This window comes from Microcaecilia unicolor, chromosome 8 (genome assembly GCF_901765095.1).
Source record: "Microcaecilia unicolor chromosome 8, aMicUni1.1, whole genome shotgun sequence".
Lineage (NCBI taxonomy): Eukaryota > Metazoa > Chordata > Amphibia > Gymnophiona > Siphonopidae > Microcaecilia > Microcaecilia unicolor.
This window is the reverse complement of record NC_044038.1, coordinates 8,489,493-8,507,208: the sequence shown is the minus strand read 5'-3', so window position 1 is coordinate 8,507,208 and position 17,716 is coordinate 8,489,493. Positions and strand designations below refer to the sequence as shown.

The 17,716-nt window shown below is 45.5% G+C and overlaps 1 protein-coding gene across 1 annotated transcript in view; it reads left to right on the top strand.

The window, feature by feature from the left end:
* Window positions 1-17,716, top strand: part of MYO15A (myosin XVA) — a 173,359-nt gene that overhangs the window by 95,074 nt on the left and 60,569 nt on the right. Inside the window, exons 34-39 of the mRNA XM_030212017.1 lie at window positions 973-1,085; window positions 3,027-3,121; window positions 5,613-5,733; window positions 8,561-8,705; window positions 14,978-15,107; window positions 16,517-16,631. Of these exons, the coding sequence (XP_030067877.1) occupies window positions 973-1,085; window positions 3,027-3,121; window positions 5,613-5,733; window positions 8,561-8,705; window positions 14,978-15,107; window positions 16,517-16,631 (719 nt within the window). The remainder of the gene's footprint in view (window positions 1-972; window positions 1,086-3,026; window positions 3,122-5,612; window positions 5,734-8,560; window positions 8,706-14,977; window positions 15,108-16,516; window positions 16,632-17,716) is intronic.

Below are 17,716 nucleotides of genomic sequence, written 5' to 3'. Positions count from 1 at the left end.
ATATGCCGCATTGTCCAAAGGTAATGGCCACATCCTTGACTGATTTCAATGTATAAAGTAGAGGAGTGTGGTAGCCGTGTTAGTCCACTCTTAAGGTTATCAATAGAAATCAAACAAAATAAAACATGGAAAAGAAAATAAGATGATACCTTTTTTATTGGACATAACTTAATACATTTCTTGATTAGCTTTCAAAGGTTGCCCTTCTTCCTCAGATCGGAAATAAGCAAATGTGCTAGCTGACAGTGTATATAAGTGAAAACATTCAAGCATTACTATGACAGTCTGACCAGGACACTGTACCAGTGATTTCACAGTGAGAATCCTCAAAGGTAACTTTAAAACCATACAAGAACGTAAAACCTTTGAAGTCAGAATGATTGAATATTTTAACACCCAACAGAAAGGACTGGGGTTCCTAGCCCATTATAAACCATAAAGCTGTATGTCTCTGTTGATCACCCTTCCCTCACCTATCCACACCCATCCTGTTAGAATATCAATGATATGCTTTGATGTCCCCATGCATACCTCCTACCCACCCCCATCCTCCCACCCTGTCAGACTGTCATAGTAATGCTTGAATGTTTTCACTTATATACACTGTCAGCTAGCACATTTGCTTATTTCCGATCTGAGGAAGAAGGGCAACCTTCGAAAGCTAATCAAGAAATGTATTAAGTTATGTCCAATAAAAAAGGTATCATCTTATTTTCTTTTCCATGTTTTATTTTGTTTGATTTCTATTGATAATGTATAAAGTAAAACGGATTTACCCAGGCTTTCTAACTGTTGGACTTTGCCTGCCGTGAATCCAGTTTTCTCCAGGCCTAGTGGGGTTGCTCGTAGTCACCTGTTGTAGAACTGGTGGGCTTAGGGGACTCAAAAAAACATCACAGGGTGTCAAGCGTTGAACTGCAGGAATTAGCCAGCACCAGTATCTATTCTCCTCTCTTATCGTTTTCTTTCAAGAGCGCTGAAGAACGGCAGTGAGGCACACGATGAAATTCCTCCTCCACCAGTCACAAAGGCCCCCAGCTTGCTGCCTGCGAACACACCTCACTCTGACGGCTATTACAGTCACGGTGAGTACATTTGTAGGGAGAAGCTATCAGGTAGTACTTTATAGAATACTAGGAAAAAAGGCCCATTTCTGTCACAAATGAAATGGGCGCTAGCAAGGTTTTCCTCGGAGCGTGTGTGTTTTACAGAGTGTGTGTGAGAGTGAGTGTGTGATAGAGAGAGAGTGAATGTGTGAGTGTGTGTGACAGAGAGAGTGAGACTGGGTGCGAGAGTGTGTGTGTGAGAATGAGAGTGTATGCCAGGACCCCCCCCCCTCCCAGTTCCACAGTTCCAGGGTGGCCCCACCCCCCCTCCCTCCCTCCCAGTTGCAGGGTCGGCCCTCTGCCCCTCTCTCCCAGTTTCAGGGTCACCCCCCTCCCTCCCTCTCAGTTCCTGAGTCCGGCCACCCCCCCTCCAAGTTCCAGGGGCCGCCCCCCACCCTCCCACCCACCCAGTTCCAGGGTCGTTGCCTCCCCTCTCTCTCCCCCTCCAGCCATCCTGCGATGTTTAACTGCAAAATTAGGGAGCTGTGTAGTGTAATAAAACGCACCTGCAACGTTGTGAAGCTGACTCCGTGGCTTCACTGAAGTGAAGGGTCCATAAGGTTTGTCAGATTCGTCAGTCTGTCACCATCTCTCTCGGCCCCGCCCTCACGCCTCAGGTCCGCCGCCCTCGACGTCATCATGTTTTGACGTGAGGGCGGGGCCAAGAGAGATGGTGAAAGAATGACGAATCTGACGAACCTTACGAACCCTTCACTTCAGTGAAGCCACAGAGTCAGCTTCACAACGTTGGAGGTGCTTTTTATTATAGTAGAGATGCCTAAATTTCCACATGGTTTATAGAATGCACTGAGCGCCTGTCCGCGTGATTAATTTCAGTTGCGGTCAGTTACAGCAAGTAAAACTTGGTGTGAATGCCGACGCCTAAATTAGGGGCGGACCAGGTGTATTCTGTAACAATGCGCGTAGATTTTAGAAACTCTCTTGACCCGCCCATTCCACACCCTTGGCCACAGCCCATTTTCAACAATGTGACTTAGAATTTACACACATCACGTTATAGAATTCGCTTAGACAGTTATGTGTGTATATCAGTGGCATAGGGTCTCTGGCTCTCAGCCGCATTGCCTGTCCTGCTCTTCCCTTCACATCACGTGCACGCTCGTTTTAGTGGAACTGAACATGCGCGACACTTCGTGGATGCTCAATTTCATTAGAGCGCGTGTGTACACGATGTGAGAGGAAGAGCAGGGCAGGCAATGCAGCGAAGACCAGCGCTAGTCAAATGCTTCAGCTGGCGGGGGTTGGGGACCCCTCCACCAGCCAAAGTATGTGAGGGGGCGGGGCGGAGCGGTGGGTCAAAACGTGCCCACCCACTTTGGGCTCTGGACCCCCACACGCCGAGGTCTGGCTACGCCACTGGTGTAATGTCAATTACTGTCAATTATTACTTAATTGGCAATTATCGGCACTGATTAGCTTGTTAACTAATTAAGTTGTGCATGTAAATTTATTTATTTATTTATTTTAGTGCATTTCTACCCCACATTTACCCACAGGAGCAGGCGCAATGTGGCTTACAATAAATCAGGTGGTTACAATACATGACAAAGTTGGCATAGTAACAGAAAGTGACAGGGAGGTAGGGACAGGGGAAAACACAGAGGAAATGCTTGAACAGTTGGTGGTCAGCAAGCTCCTTAAGCTGTTTGGACAGGACATTCCAATGTTTCGGACTGGCGTAAGGGATATGACTGGATTTGCACACGCAACTTAAGTCGCGCTATTTAGAATCCAGGGGGAGCTTGTATTTTATTCTGCTTGTTTTCATTTGCTAATGACATGCAGTGACCTGGGATATGTTATTGCAAATACTAACTTCTGTATTTTGAGAAGTTCAGTACATGTTCTGGCTCGGAGATGTTTGCACCTTAATGTCTTTTATCGTCTTGATGCTAACAGGAGATTCGGACTCCTTCAGTGAGCCCCCGACTCAGAAAGGCTTAGACCGCTATCTGGACAGCCTGTTTGACCCAGTCCTGTCATACGGCAATGGGGTAAGCCATACTTTCTCTTGCATTTATAAATGATCAGGTCCAGCTTTTTCTCTTGGTCTTTGCTTGGACAGACTTGGATCCTGCTGGTTCTCAGCTCCCGTTCCTTTCACATGTTTGTAGTTTGTAAATCCCAGATCCTGGCTCTAACTCCTCTAAGTTCACTTGGAAACAGTACAGTTTATTTTATCCCAGGGGCGTAGCCAGACTTCGGCGGCAGGGGGGGTCCAGAGCCCAAAGTGAGGGGGCACATTTTAGCCCCACCCCTGCGCCGCCAACACCCCCACCGCCATTGCTTCCCCCCCCCCCCCGCTGCTGCCAGCATCACCAACAACAACTTTGACACCCCCCCCCACCCGCAGTCGCCTACCTTTGCTTGCGGGGGACCCCAACCCCCACCAGCCGAGGTCCTCTTCTTCCTTCGTTCTGTTTCTGAGTCTGACGTCCTGCATGTACAACGTGCACGACGTCAGACTCGCATAAACAGAACGAAGCCTTGTGGTCTGCAAGGCTTCGTTCTGTTTCTGTGAGTCTGACGTCCTGCACGTTGTACGTGCAGGATGTCAGACTCAGAAACAAAACGAAGGAAGAAGACTTCGGCTGGCGGGGGTTGGGGGTCCCCCACCAGCAAAGGTAGCAGACGGTGATGGCAGGTTGACGGCGGGTTGGCGGCGGGAGGGGGGGGGTTGAGAGGGTCGTCGGCAGGGGGGTCCAGGGCCAAAACTACAGGGGCCCAGGCCCCCGTGGCCCCATAGTAGCTACGCTCCTGTTTTATCCCCTGGGGTTTGGAGTCACCATGACTGATTAGCGCAAACTCATAAACGTTCAACTTCCTAGACGTAAATGTATACGTGTGTACATTTTGTAATTTAGACAAAATTATACAGCTAGCTGATATATAATTTGCACCCGGATGCAGTGGTGTGCTGGTAAATGTTTAACAACAGGCTCTCTCCCCGGTCCCCCTCTGTGCCCCCCCCCCCCAAATTGCAGAGCTGACTATAGCCGGGGAGAGTGCCTGGGGGGGGGGGGGGGGTGGCAATGCATTATCCAGGAAAAAAAAATTAAATGATCCCAGGTTCCAATCTAATTCATGTTTAATGTGGGATAAAATGCCATAAATAAGTAAATAAATATAAACTTTTAATGTTGAGCACCTGATTCTCAAAGTGAACATACTCCAAACACTATAATGAAAATAAAATGATTTTTTTTCTACCTTTGTTGTCTGGTGACTTTGTTTTTCTGATCATGCTGGCCCAGTATCCGATTCTGCTGCTATCTGTCCTCTTAACTCCGTTTCCAGGGCTTCCTTTCCATTTATTTCTTTCCATTTCTCCTTTCTTCTTCATTTCGGGTCCTCAGCTTCTGCCTATTTTCTTCATCCATGTGCAGTTTTTCTCCTCTCTTCCTTTTCCCTCATCTCATCTCCTTCCTCACTCTTCTCTCCCCTCCATCCATGTCCAACATTTCTTCTCTCTCCCCTCCGCTTCCCTGCCCTGCATGCACCCATGCCCAGCAGTGACCCTTCTTTCCCCTGCCCTCCATCCACCCATGCCCAGTAGTGACTCTTCTTTCCCCTGTCCTCCATCCACCCATGCCCAGCAGTGACCCTCCTCTCCCCTGCCCTCCATCCACCCATGCCCAGCAGTGACCCTAATCTCCCCTGCCCTCCATCCATCCATGCCCAGCAGTGACCTTTCTTTCCCCTGTCCTCCATCCACCCATGCACAGCAGTGACCCTAATCTCCCCTGCCCTCTATCCACCCATGCCCAGGGACTCCCTTCTCTCCCCTGCCACCCCTCTCGCGTTGCTCACCGGCGACTTCTCCTCCCTCCCTCCCTTCCTCCGGATCCGTCCCTCACCGACCTGACTCTTCTAATTCTTCGGCGGGGCAGGCAGTCTTGCCTGCCCGCTACCAGCGCTGACTCTCCCCTGCCGGTTCGCGCTTCAAAATGGCCGCCGAGACATCAGTAGCATGCTCAGTTTCATTAAAATGAACGTGCACGGCACTGAAAAACAGGACATGGCACCAGCAATGTAAGACCAGCGTGGGACAGACGCCTTAGCTGGTGGGGTTTGGGAACCCCCCGCCAGCCAAACCAGGAGTCCCGGAGCCAGTTTGAGGGGACCCAGGCCCCCGTGACCCCCCCCCTTGCTACGCCACTGGTTTGAGCAAAATCCCAAATCCCTGCTCTTCCTTTTAAAAAGAAATAACACTCAGCACTTGCTACAAAATATTATCCAGTCGCAGAGATGAAGCCGGGGGGGGGGGGGGGGGGGCATTGTTATACTCGTACAGAATGGGCATTGCACTTACACATTGTCACCTGATCTTCCAGGACTGGATATTATGCTTTGCTTGACACCGCTTGCTGCCATGGGGATCATTTTAAGCCAGCTGTTCAGGGATCATTCCTGCTTGTCCTCTGCATCCTCGCGCAGTTCTGTTTTGGGTTCATATTTCCTGTTCTCCTTGTCTTTCCTATGTAGGACCTGGAGAAGCCGTCTGCGGTACTGCAGCGGATGAAAGGTGGAGGGAAGGTGGGTGGCAGAGATGGTGCGGAAGAGCAGACCGACGGCAGTACATCTGCGGAAACACTTCAGCAGGCAGGTCAGTCTGTGCAGCAGCCTGGGAAGGACACACTCTAGCAATGCTGCTCAAACGTTGCCACTCAGTGAGCTTCCCTCAATTTTTAATGTCTTCTTTTAACCCTTTTTTAATCATAGCTCTACCTCTGCTCTGTTCTACTGCTTTCAAATTCTGCCTTGTTGCAGAGCTGTATAAAGATCCCTGAAGAGCCTCTGGTGGCTCAGTTTAGTGAATAATTTTCAGGTTGGTGGTGAAGTTTGGTTTAGTGAATAATGTTAGTTTAGTGGTGATGTTCGGTTTATTGAATGATCTTCGGTTTAGCGAATGATGTCTGGTATAGCAAATGATGTTTGATTTGGTGGTGATATTCAGTTTAGTGACAATGCTCAATTTAGTGGATAATGCCTGGTTTAGTGAATGATGTTCAGGTTGGAGGTGATGCTTGATTTAGTGAATGATGTTTATTTATTTATTTGTTACATTTGTATCCCACAATTTCCCACGTATTTGCAGGCCCAATGTGGCTTACATACGGTAGTACTGGAGAGGCGCCTGCACACTCCGGTGCAAACAAATACAAATTGATATTGTGGCAAGACAAAGTTCATGTGGCACAGCCACATTTGGGAATCGTTCAACGGAAGAGTTGTGTTATGTTCATTGTGTACTTTAGGTTTGTTGTGTTGCAGAGATCAAGCATTTATGATGGATTGGTAGGGTATGCCTTTTTTAACGGATTAGTTTTTAGTTTTTTTTGCGGAAGTTTAGGTGGTCGAATGTGGTTTAATAATAATAAAATACTTCTACCCTGATTTCCACAATATCTTATTGGCTGTCTTGGTAGTAGCAATTCTCTGCTCAGGATGGAAGATCCTGGATGAGGAAACAAATGCACAAACTCATGGAGAAGGACATGAAATGAAAGAGCCACCTCTGTTTTCTTTCCCAGTGCAAGAAAGAGCATTGTCATTCTCAAATGGACTCAGGATCACCAGCCCTCTCGCTGTAACCTATAACTCTGAAAGGGTTTTTTTTGTTTGGGGGGGGGGTGGTGAATGTGTGCAGTTAGAGTAGTAGAACTGGCCTGTGAGAAGAGAGTATGTGTAGTGCTAGAATATGGGTACTTAAGTACTAGATTTACGGTGTGACAACAGAGTAAGTTTACTGGTGATGAAGTGCTAGTAATGACTCTGAGAACACTAAGAGCTGCATCCGGGCACTTTTGCCAAGCCCAAGATGGCCGCCGGGCAGCAGCGGATATAGGGAGACAAGCAGGTAGCCATCGTTGGCGGGCGAAGCTAGGGCCAGGTCGAGGAGAACGGGGGCAGCCAGACCTAGACAGTGCGGACGGCCATCTTGGACGCGGGAGAAGAGAAAGGGCGGAGCCTAGACGCCAAAGCACCGGCAGCCATATTTGATGCGGGTCAGGTGAAGAGACAATAATATTGCACATCTGTAGATTGAAAACAATAAATTATATGAAAAAATTTTTTAATTCATAATATATTATAAATATGTTGTTTGCTTTTGTGTATACTTTTCTGTTGTATTTTGAAAACCTTTAATAAAATGTGATACAAAAAAAAAAGAACATAAATATGTAGGCAGATATTATGGACAGAGAAGCAATACTATTATGAATGTCCATATATGTTTGGCTATATATTTTATAAAGGTAAATATATTATTTGATATCTCTTTAATATTATGTTTTTAAAAATTTCTTTTAATTTGTCCTGTTTTTTTGTAGAAAGTTGTTTGTGACCCCTGAGGCAGGTGCTTTGGTGCCGAAACACAGACCGTGTCTGGTCCTTCATATGAATATTCTGAATAAACTGTTTCTCGATATTATCTCCCTATTGGTTTGCACATTTGTCAGCCTCTACTTTTGCTGTTTTGCTTTGATTCTCCGAGGAGGCTCCTCCTGTTTTCTTGGATTTGTAATAAATTGGAAGCCTTATAGTCAGACAATATTGTTTACTTCAAATTGATCTCATGGTGGCTGTGGTATGGCCAGCATAGGTTTGGTATCTTCAAAAATGGTCTTGGCTAAGTTCCTGTGTTCTTTTGCCTCAGACGTGTGTAGGACTGTGTTAGCATGCATGATATTTTTGTGCACACCAAATTTTGGTGTGCATAAGAAGTCCTTAATATGCATTTTAAACTTGATTGCACAGGCCTCTGTGTAGCGCAGTGTAGTCTGGTATCTGATATCTACAAAAACAAGTCTCAAATTATGTCTGGAACAGTTGGGAAATAGGTAACCTTAGATTGTGAGTCCATGAGGGACAGAAACGTACCTGAAAAAATTGTATATGTAAACCGATTTGACTGTATTTACAGAGAGCGTGGAATAAACGGAAACATGATGTGACTTTGAAGATGTGGGGATAGAAATTGGTAGACATGGAGAGGCGAGAAAGTGGCAGATGTGACTGAGAAATGGCCGCGTAAGCACGTGGTAGATATTGGCTCAGGAAGCGGGTTTCAGGGGAAGTGATTAAATGTGATTCTGAGAAGTAGAGAAGGTGGAATGTGATGGATGTGGCCCTACTCAGTTTACATAATACGCAAAACTCAAAAAGTTAAGACTCCATTTCACTGAAACCTAACCACTTTGTGGAGTGGAGGAGTAGCCTAGTGGTTAGTGCAGTGGACTCTGAGTCTGGGGAACTGAGTTCAATTCCCACTGCAGCTCCTTGTGACTCTGGGAAGACACTTAACCCTCCATTGCCCCAAGTACAAAATAAGTATCTGTATATACATAAACCGCTTTGAATGTAGTTGCAAAATACCACAGAAAGGTGGTATATCAAGTCCCATTTCCCTTTCCTTTTTCTCTCTTCAGCAACTCCAGCCTTCAGCCCACTGGCCAAGGACCTGATCCGTCACACCAAGATGAATTCTGAACATTTCCCGGAGCCCACTCACAGAATCAAGGACATCATCAGACAGTACCAGCACCCACTGGGCATTAAGCAGGCAGACCCGAGGTGAGAGTGATGTTCCCTGGGCTAACAAAAAAGCTTCCAGATACAAAAGATCTGCTTAAGATCGAGTGCATTATGTCTTGTTACATACTTATAGTACATAGCTGGGTTAGATTTTATGAATTCAAATTCTGCCTCGCTGCCTAATGTCATACAAGTGAAGGTAAATAAAATCCCCACAAATTGTTACCCTCTGAAGAAGAGACTTATACGGTCTCCAATGCTCATACATTACCAGATCTTTTTGAAGGAAACTTTCAAAACCATTAATGTAGGTAAAAAGCATTTTATCTGTGTAAATAATCTGTATGGTAAGGGAAATAACAAATTCAAAAATCAGTTTGTGCTTGGACCAGTGGCATTCCTAGGGGGGGGGGGGGGCGGTGGGTGCTGTTGGCTAAATTTGTCAATATTTCATGCAATTTTTCATTCCAACATTTTGCACTTTGCTTTAATCCATAAAGACCTTTGTTTAATTTACACACTAGCTGTCTTTGTTTTGTATTTATGAAACCTGTTGGTTGTTCCATGTACAAGTCTTCAGTTATATCTCCGTGAAGAAACGCTGTTTTCACATCAATGTGGTTGACTTGCATGCCTTTTGAGACTGCAATGCTCAGAAGTGTTCTGATTGTCGTGTGTTTCACTACAGGTGCAAACACTTCATCAAAATCTTCTCCATATTTTTGAAGATATCCCTTTGCGACTAATCTGGCTTTATACCTTTCCACTTTTCCTTGTGCATTCCTTTTTAACTTGAATACCCATTTGCATCCTATAGCTTTCTTGCCAGGAGGTAATTTTGTAAGAATCCAAGTATTATTTTTATCCAATGCATCAATTTCTTCTTGTGCAGCTTTACGCCATTCAGCAGCTTCTTCTGCTGGCATTTTCTCAATCTCATCCCATGTTAAGGGCTCTTGAGCTTCTGCTGACTTTGTTAGGTAGGACAGTCTTGGGGGTGGAACACCTTTGTTTTCCCTGGATGAGCGTCTGACAACAGGTTGGTCTGACCTTTCCGCATCCTCTAAATCTGAGAGTCCTTCTCCAATTGATTCCCCTTCTCCAACTGTACTGTCTTCTTCAATGATCCTTTCTGTGTCTGTTTCCTCTGCCTGTTCCTCGTTAGATACAGGTGAGTTGCTTTCAGACATCTGCCTTGGTATGGCATTTATATACACTGGCATGTCTATTATTGTTCTAGTTTCATATTCTGGATGATAAGGCTCATCTGGGATAATCCAGCCTTTATCAACCCTTTTGTTTTCATCAAAATATGTAACATGTCTTATGCCAACAATGCCAGTTTTCAGATTCAAAATTCTATATCCTTTGTGTCCTGGAGCATAGCCAACTAAAATGCCCCTTTCTGTTGTGGAATCCAGCTTATGCCTTCTTTGTTTTGGTACATGAGCATATGCTGTACTTCCAAATGTTCTTATGTGTGACAGGTTTGGCTTCCTACCATGCCATGTCTCATGTGGTGTGCGCTCAGCGCCTTTAGTTGGCATTCTGTTTTGTAGGTACACTGCTGTGAGAATGGCTTCCCCCCCATAGTCTTTTAGGGAGATTGCTATCTGACAGCATACATCTGGTCATTTCCACAATTGACCTAAATTTTCTCTCTGCAACAGAATTTTGCTCTGGTGTATAAGCTACTGTTGTGATATGCTGAATGCCTTCTTGTTCTAGAAATGTGCGCATGCTTTGTGAAGTGAACTCACCACCATTGTCGGTCTGAAGAACCTTTGGTTTTCTTTCAAATTTATTGCTCACCATGGCTACGTATTTCTTCAGCATGTCTGTGACTTGACTTTTTTCTTTCAGCAAATAGGCCACACAATATCTAGAGAAATCATCCAAGAATATTAGCACAAATCTGTTATTTCCCAATGATGGGATATTAAACGGTCCACATAAGTCACTGTGTATTAAGTCCAGCACTTTATTACTCCTATTTCCTGTGTATGCAGGAAATGAGGGTCTCACACCTTTTTGAGTAACACAGTCTATGCATTTTTCCATTTTACCAGCATCTGCACTTATCTGAATGCCGGTGGCCAGTTGCTTACTGTAAAGATCCTGGATCACCTTAGAATCACGATGTCCCAGGCGGCGGTGCCAGATTTCCAGACTACATTTACCATCATTCTTCCTTACTTGCGCCAGATGTGAGGCTTCACCTGAAATGTTCAGCTTATAAACATCATTATGCATAAAAGCTTCAGCATACACTTCATCATTTTTAGAGATTGTGCACTTACTGTTTTCAAAATGAATCACAAATCCCTTCTTATCTAATGTAGATACACTAAGCATATTGCAAACTGCTTGGGGAATATACAAGACATCACTTACAGGAATTTCTTTAACTTCATTAGACACTTTGCATTTTAAGAATCCAATACCTTTTGCTTGGATCTTAGCAGTCCCTGCGTTTGCAGTTTTAAGAATACCTTCCTCTGGACACATTTCCTGAAAGAAATCCTTAGAATTGGTTAAATGGCATGTACTCCCTGAATCCAAAATCCAAGTACTTTCATTTGAATTATTATTTACCATAGTCAAAGATTTTTCTGCCATTAGAAAGCCCTTGTGTTTATCTTTGTCCTTCATACATTTCCTGGTTTGAAAATTCTTTAGTTCCATTGGCTTAGGTGAGCTAGAGGGAGTGTTTTGTGTTTCCTTACACCATTTAGATACATGTCCCTCCTTTCCACATGAGTAGCAAATCAGCTTGCCCTTGGGTGGAGTTTTCCCATAGCTCCGCCTTCCTCTGTTCTTTGCCAAGAAATTTGTTTCATTTCTCTCTGACTTGCTTTGAGAACACATCTCCTCAGAATCATTTATTATGCATTCCTGCCTTAGTTTTGATGTTGCCTGTTCAAAGGATTGCCCTTCAATGGCCTCATTTACAGACCTAAAAACATCAAACTTCTTTGATAGTGAGGTAAAAAGAAATGCTCTTTTCAATGCATCACACATGGGAATTCCAGAAAGTTCTAGCTTTTGAAATGAAGACATAAGATGCATAATGTGATCATTACATTTACTTTATCCCTTAATTTGGTTTCATTCAACTCTGCCAGCCAAATTGGTTGCTGCTTTGCATATGTAGTTGCATACATAGTTCTCAGTTTATATAAAATGTCCTTTGGTGTATCTTTTCCCTCCACTAATATGGCTTGTTTCTCTGAGAGAGCTTCCAAAAGCATGCACTTCACATAATAGTTTGCATTGTCCCATTCAGCCATATTTTCAGCTGTTCTGTCTTGGTCTAAGCATATATCTAATCTTTTTGCTCGAAGGAGACATATGAATCTTAATTCCCACTGCCGATAATTAAACTCAGTTAATTTAGGCACCTTGAGAGAATAGAACAATGGTGAATTTCTTCCCTCAGCCATTTTCTTAGCCTTCTGTCTGCTGTGTGGGGGGAGAGAGAGACAGACTGAATCTTTCCTTTAAAACTTAAGAGAAAAATGTGGCTTTTTTACTGCCTGGTAATATTTCTCTTCTTTTTCAATTCCTGGGCCCTGGGCCCATAACCCTTTTGTTGGATTATTTGTAGTAAATAATTAGCAGATTTTAGTACACACAGCTTCAGCTTTAGAAATGTTAATTTCTTTCTTCATCTCTCTCTCATTCACCCCTGAATAATTCACTGCTGAGTCACTTTAAAGTTGAAGTAACAAAACATCTGTTTACTCACAGTTTGCAGTTAGATTATAATCAGACAGGCTTATATATACATATTACTATACATTTGTATTATCAGCTCCTTCCATGTGCTTAGATGGTAATGGATGCTCACACCACCATAGATCCTCTCAGGTTAGGAGAGATCATGAGCTCCATGTGCTCCATGTGCTGTGTCTGCTGCATCTGCTGTGTCTAACCCCCACAGGAAGTTGCATAGCTGTGTGACCTCTCTAAGTAATTCACATCAGAGGTCACAGAGTAATCACAGAGAAATAATAGGTGACAGGCAATGCATGTAAAATACAATTACATTCCAACAGGTGCGGTCCGCCCCGGGTGCACGCCGCTGGGGGGGGTGCCGCGCGCGCCTGTCCTTTGTTCGTTCCATGCTTCTTCTCTGCCCCGGAACAGGTTACTTCCTGTTCCGGGGCAGAGAAGAAGCATGGAATGAACGGAGGACAGGCGCACGCGGCACCCCCCCCAGCGGCGTGCACCCGGGGGGGGTTCCTTCACGGGGGTGTTTTTTCACCGGGGGGGTCGCACTGCATCCGGGGGCGCTGCGCCCGGGGGGCGGGGCACATCGGCGATCCGCCCCGGGTGTCAGCCCCCCTAGGAATGCCACTGGCTTGGACCGTTTCTCTCACAGTACAGTTATCAAATTACATATATCAAACTGGAGGACCTCAAAGCTTCCTAGTGAGACAATTCTCTTATGAATAATTGCCCCTTTATTGGGTGTGTCTCAACTGTATTTGGAGCAGATATTTCAATTTAAAACCGTGGAACCGCAAGGTTTAAACAAAAATGTTGAATGGAAAGCGTTTTTTTGAGGTCGCTGTACTTTTAAATGATTTGAAGGTTCCAATTGGTTGAAGAATTTGATGGCATCCATTTAAAGCCCACAGCCATCTTGTGGACAGTGATTATGAATATTCAATATATCTTCCTGAAGCAGCGAGCTCTGGTGAAACAAGGTGCTCTTGTAGAAGATTGGGTTATTGAATACATTATTTGAGTACAGGCAACCAGGGGCGTAACCAGACAACAGATTTTGGGTGGGCCTAGGCAAGAATTGGGTGGGCACCATGTGTTCTCCCCCCCCCCCCCCCAAAAAAAAAAAAAAGATCTCAGCTGGTGGGAAAACGCTTCTTTCCATCTTGGTAGCAGGCATGCACTGAAAACTGAGTATGCGCAGGTGCCTGTTTTGTGGAGAGTAGCATTTTCGTTACCATCAGGGGGAAATCTTCAGCTGGCGGAGCTTGGGATTCCCACCAGTTACCACTAAACATGTGCTACTGTTGGGTGGGCCTGAGCCATAAATGGGTGGGCCCTGGCCCACCCAAGCCCACCTGTGGCTATGCCAACGACCGGAGACGATTGAGAACACGCAACGACTGAAGGGAAGTTGGTGGAGTACTGTTTACTGTTTACAGCCCTTTGATGTCGAGGATCGAGCAGCAGTGAGATGTGAAGGCCAAGACACAGAATTGGAAAGGAAATAAAGGAGTAAATGAAATGACCACTTGAGGGTGGTCTTTATATAAAAAATCCATGCTTGCTCAGATCTGTTAGTTTGAATTGGATTACAGATTTCTTTTTGTGAGTTTTGGGCACTTTTGCTCACAGACATTGATGGTCTTCACTTGAAAGGGTTTTTTTGAGGAGCCAATGGTTTTTCTCTGTAGCGGGAGTTTTTTTCATTGGTTCGTTTTTTACCCTATCAATATTATATGGACCAATGATAAAAATCTGCTCCAAATACAGTTGAGTCGCACCCAATAGGGGAGCAATTATTCATAAGAGAATTGTCTCACTAGGAAGCTTTGAGGTTCTCCAGTTTGATAAATGTAATTTGATAATTGTACTGTGAGAGAAACAGCCCAAGCACAAACTGTTTTTTGAATTTGTAGATTTGTATTTTTTTACCAGTTTGTTCCCTTATTGAGTAGTTTAAGAGAACTAACAGTACATTTCCCATGTGTGAAAGTATTGTTTATTGATTTAAATTTATGAGACATCTGCCCATAAAAAATGCTCCAGATGACTTACAACCAACATACATAATATAACATAAACACAATAGGAGAACCAGGATGAAGGACAGACATGGAAAGCTGTAGGTAGACATAGTAAAGAAGGGGTGGGGAGAATTGAAGACTGGATAGTAAGAATGAATTAAATCAGTACAAAGAGGCAAAAAAATAAATTGATGAAAGCTGTAATGAAAAGGCGGAGAGAGAAAAATGACAAGAATTAAGAGAAGGTAGAGGAAAGCAGAAACTAGAGCTCAGACCAACCCAACTAGAAAAATAAAATGACCAGGCAGCAAAGGTAGAAAAAGTCATTTTGTTTTCAATTTCTTGATTAAAATATGTCAGTTTTTGGAATGTCCATTTTGAAATCTCTGCTGATCAGAGCTGGGGGGTACTCGGTTGAAATTTGTTTGACTTAGCGGGTTCTTGACTTGAAGAAGTTGAAAAACGCCGTCCTATACCGTTTCTGCTCTGAAGGGGTTAGTTTCTGTCTGGGGGATCTTAGCCCTTGATTGTTCTCTGATCTGCCTCTCTTCACAGAAGGGATGCCGGGAGGATCTTTACGAAGAAATTGGACCCTCACGAGGAGGCCATGAAGATACTAAAGGGGAAGATGGCAGCACGAGCAACGTCAGTGCAAGTCCCAACAAGCGTATCCACCAGACCTCCTGTACGTAGTCAGCATTGATTCTTCATATGGTCAGAGATTAAAGTGTTTCTGCTGATTAGAGTTTTATGGACAGATTGGCTTTAATTTAGCATGGACCCATTTCCTTGTCTAGCCCTTCCAAAGTGAAAGCTTTGATTTGGTCAAGGTCATTCCTAGTGATGGTAAATGTGATCCAGTCTGCGTTACATTCTAATAGTACTTATTGGAAACTTAGAAGAAAGCTGTTGAATAGGAAGAGAGCTAAAGGAGATGGTTGGATCATATGGTCCGGCATGGGATTGGACTGTGCTTTTCATTGGTTGTAGGCTCTAAAACAGAAACAGATCTACATGGCATGGGCTGGGGGAGGGAAGGAGGGGGCTTTTTCGGTGGGCCAGGAGAAGGATTATGGACCTTCAAAGGGAAAAAAAAGTTATGAGGGTGCCGTCAATATTAAGCTTTTCTCCTAAATTCGCCCGCTTAGCTATGCGGGTGCCGGCACTGAATGTTGCCGGCATCTGCATAACTACTGGCTGCTCCTCAAGGCCGCCCCCTGTACCGCCCCCGACCTGTTCATTTTTTGAATGGACGGTCAGAGCTGATATTCAGTGTCGCTGCTCGGCAGTGGCGTACCAAGGGGGGGGGGTGGGGGCGGTCCGCCCCGGGTGCATGCCGCTGGGGGGTGCCGCGGTGCGCGCCTGCTCCTCCGAGTTCACTAAACTTCGTTCGTTCGCTGCACCCGGGGGGGTTACTTCCTGTTCCGGGGCAGAGGGAGCTGCAGCGAAAGAACGAAGTTTAGCGAACTCGGAGGAGCAGGTGCGCGCCGCGGCACCCCCCCCCCAGCAGCGTGCACCCGGGGGGGGTGTCATTTCGCCGGAGGGGGAGAGGTGTCATCTAGCGGGGGGGGCGCTGCACCCGGGGGGAGGGCGCATCGGCGCTCCGTCCCAGGTGCCATCCAGGCCAGGAACGCCACTGCTGCTCGAGCTCCCTGTAGGTTTTCGTAGTAACATAGTAGCATAGTAGATGACGGCAGAAAAAGACCTGCACAGTCCATCCAGTCTGCCCAAGAAGATAAATTCATATGTGCTACTTTTTTTATTTGTACTGTCCTCTTCAGTGCACAGACCCTATAAGTCTGGCCAGCCCTATCCCCGCCTCCCAACCACCAACCCCGCCTCCCAACCACCAACCCCGCCTCCCAACCACCAGCTCTGGCACAGACCGTATAAGTCTGCCCAGCACTATCCCTGCCACCCACCACCGGCTCTGGCACAGACCGTATAAGTCTGCCCAGCACTATCCCCGCCGCCCAACCACCAGCCCCGGCACAGACCGTATATGTCTGCCCACACTAGCCCCGCCTCCCAACCACCAGCTCTGCCACCCATTCTAGGCTAAGCTCCTGAGGATCCCTTCTGATTCCTATTTAGGTACCCAAAGAGACAATAGCCATGGTGAGGCCAGTTCCCAGCACCAAAATAAAGAAGGTTTCACCGCCCGTGTCTGCTGAGCCTGGTAGATCTGCTGCTGCCCCTTCAGGTAAAGGTGAGTACAGAAGGCCGAGAGGGCTCCAAGATGGGCACTTTTTCCAGTGTTTTTATCTGTCTCATTTGGATCTGAAAAGAAGCCATTTTGTGTCCTGTAGATTCAGACTGTGCCTCTAGAGCTCCTCGATTCTAGTTCTTCCGTTATGCTGCAATTTCATTCATATGTGCTAACCAGTTAATATTTTGAAGAATATTCAAGTGTTAATGTGAGCAATTTCACTGTAAAGCTGCCAGCAAAATCATGCCACGTCCATTTCTGTTGATGCTGGAGTGAAGTTGGATTCACTGTGAAGCCCGCCGTTCATTTTAGAATTAAGGGGGTTGAAATACCTGAGCAGCAGAGTGTCCGGACCAGTTAAATCGCTTGTGCAGGGCTTTCCACTGATATTCAGCGGCACTTAACTGGTTAATACTGCTGAATATCACCACAGACCATTAAAATGAAAGCCGTTTATTATGTGGATGGTCTGGGGGCTGAGTGGCCACTCGTGTAGTTAAATAATGACAGTCAACACTTAACTGCCTAAGTTAACTATTACTACTAATCATTTTTATAGCACTTAACTGCCTAAGGGGTCCTTTTACTAAGCCACGTAGGCACCTACGCGCGCCCTACGCGTGTCAGTTTTGGGTTACTGCCCGGCTACTACGTGGCCCTTGTGGTACTGCATTCAGTTCAAGCTTCTGCTACTAACCTACAAATGCACTCGATCAGCAGCCCCTCCTTACCTCTCAACCCTCATCTCCCCTTACGTACCTACCCGTAACCTCCGCTCTCAGGACAAATCCCTCCTTTCAGTACCCTTCTCCACCACCGCCAACTCCAGGCTCCTGGGGCAATGGAGGGTTAACTGAGTTGCCCAAGGTCACAAGGAGCTGCATTTGGAATTGAACCCAGGTTACCAGGATCAAAGCCTACTGCACTAACCATTAGGCCACACCTTCACTCCATTAGGCCACTCCTTCACTCCATTAGGCCACTCCTCCACTCCATTAGGCGACTCCTATCTTTAGGTGGTGTCATTTAGGCGGTTAGTGCTGACTTGTGGCTCAGTTTAGTGAATAATGTTCAAGTTGCTCTAC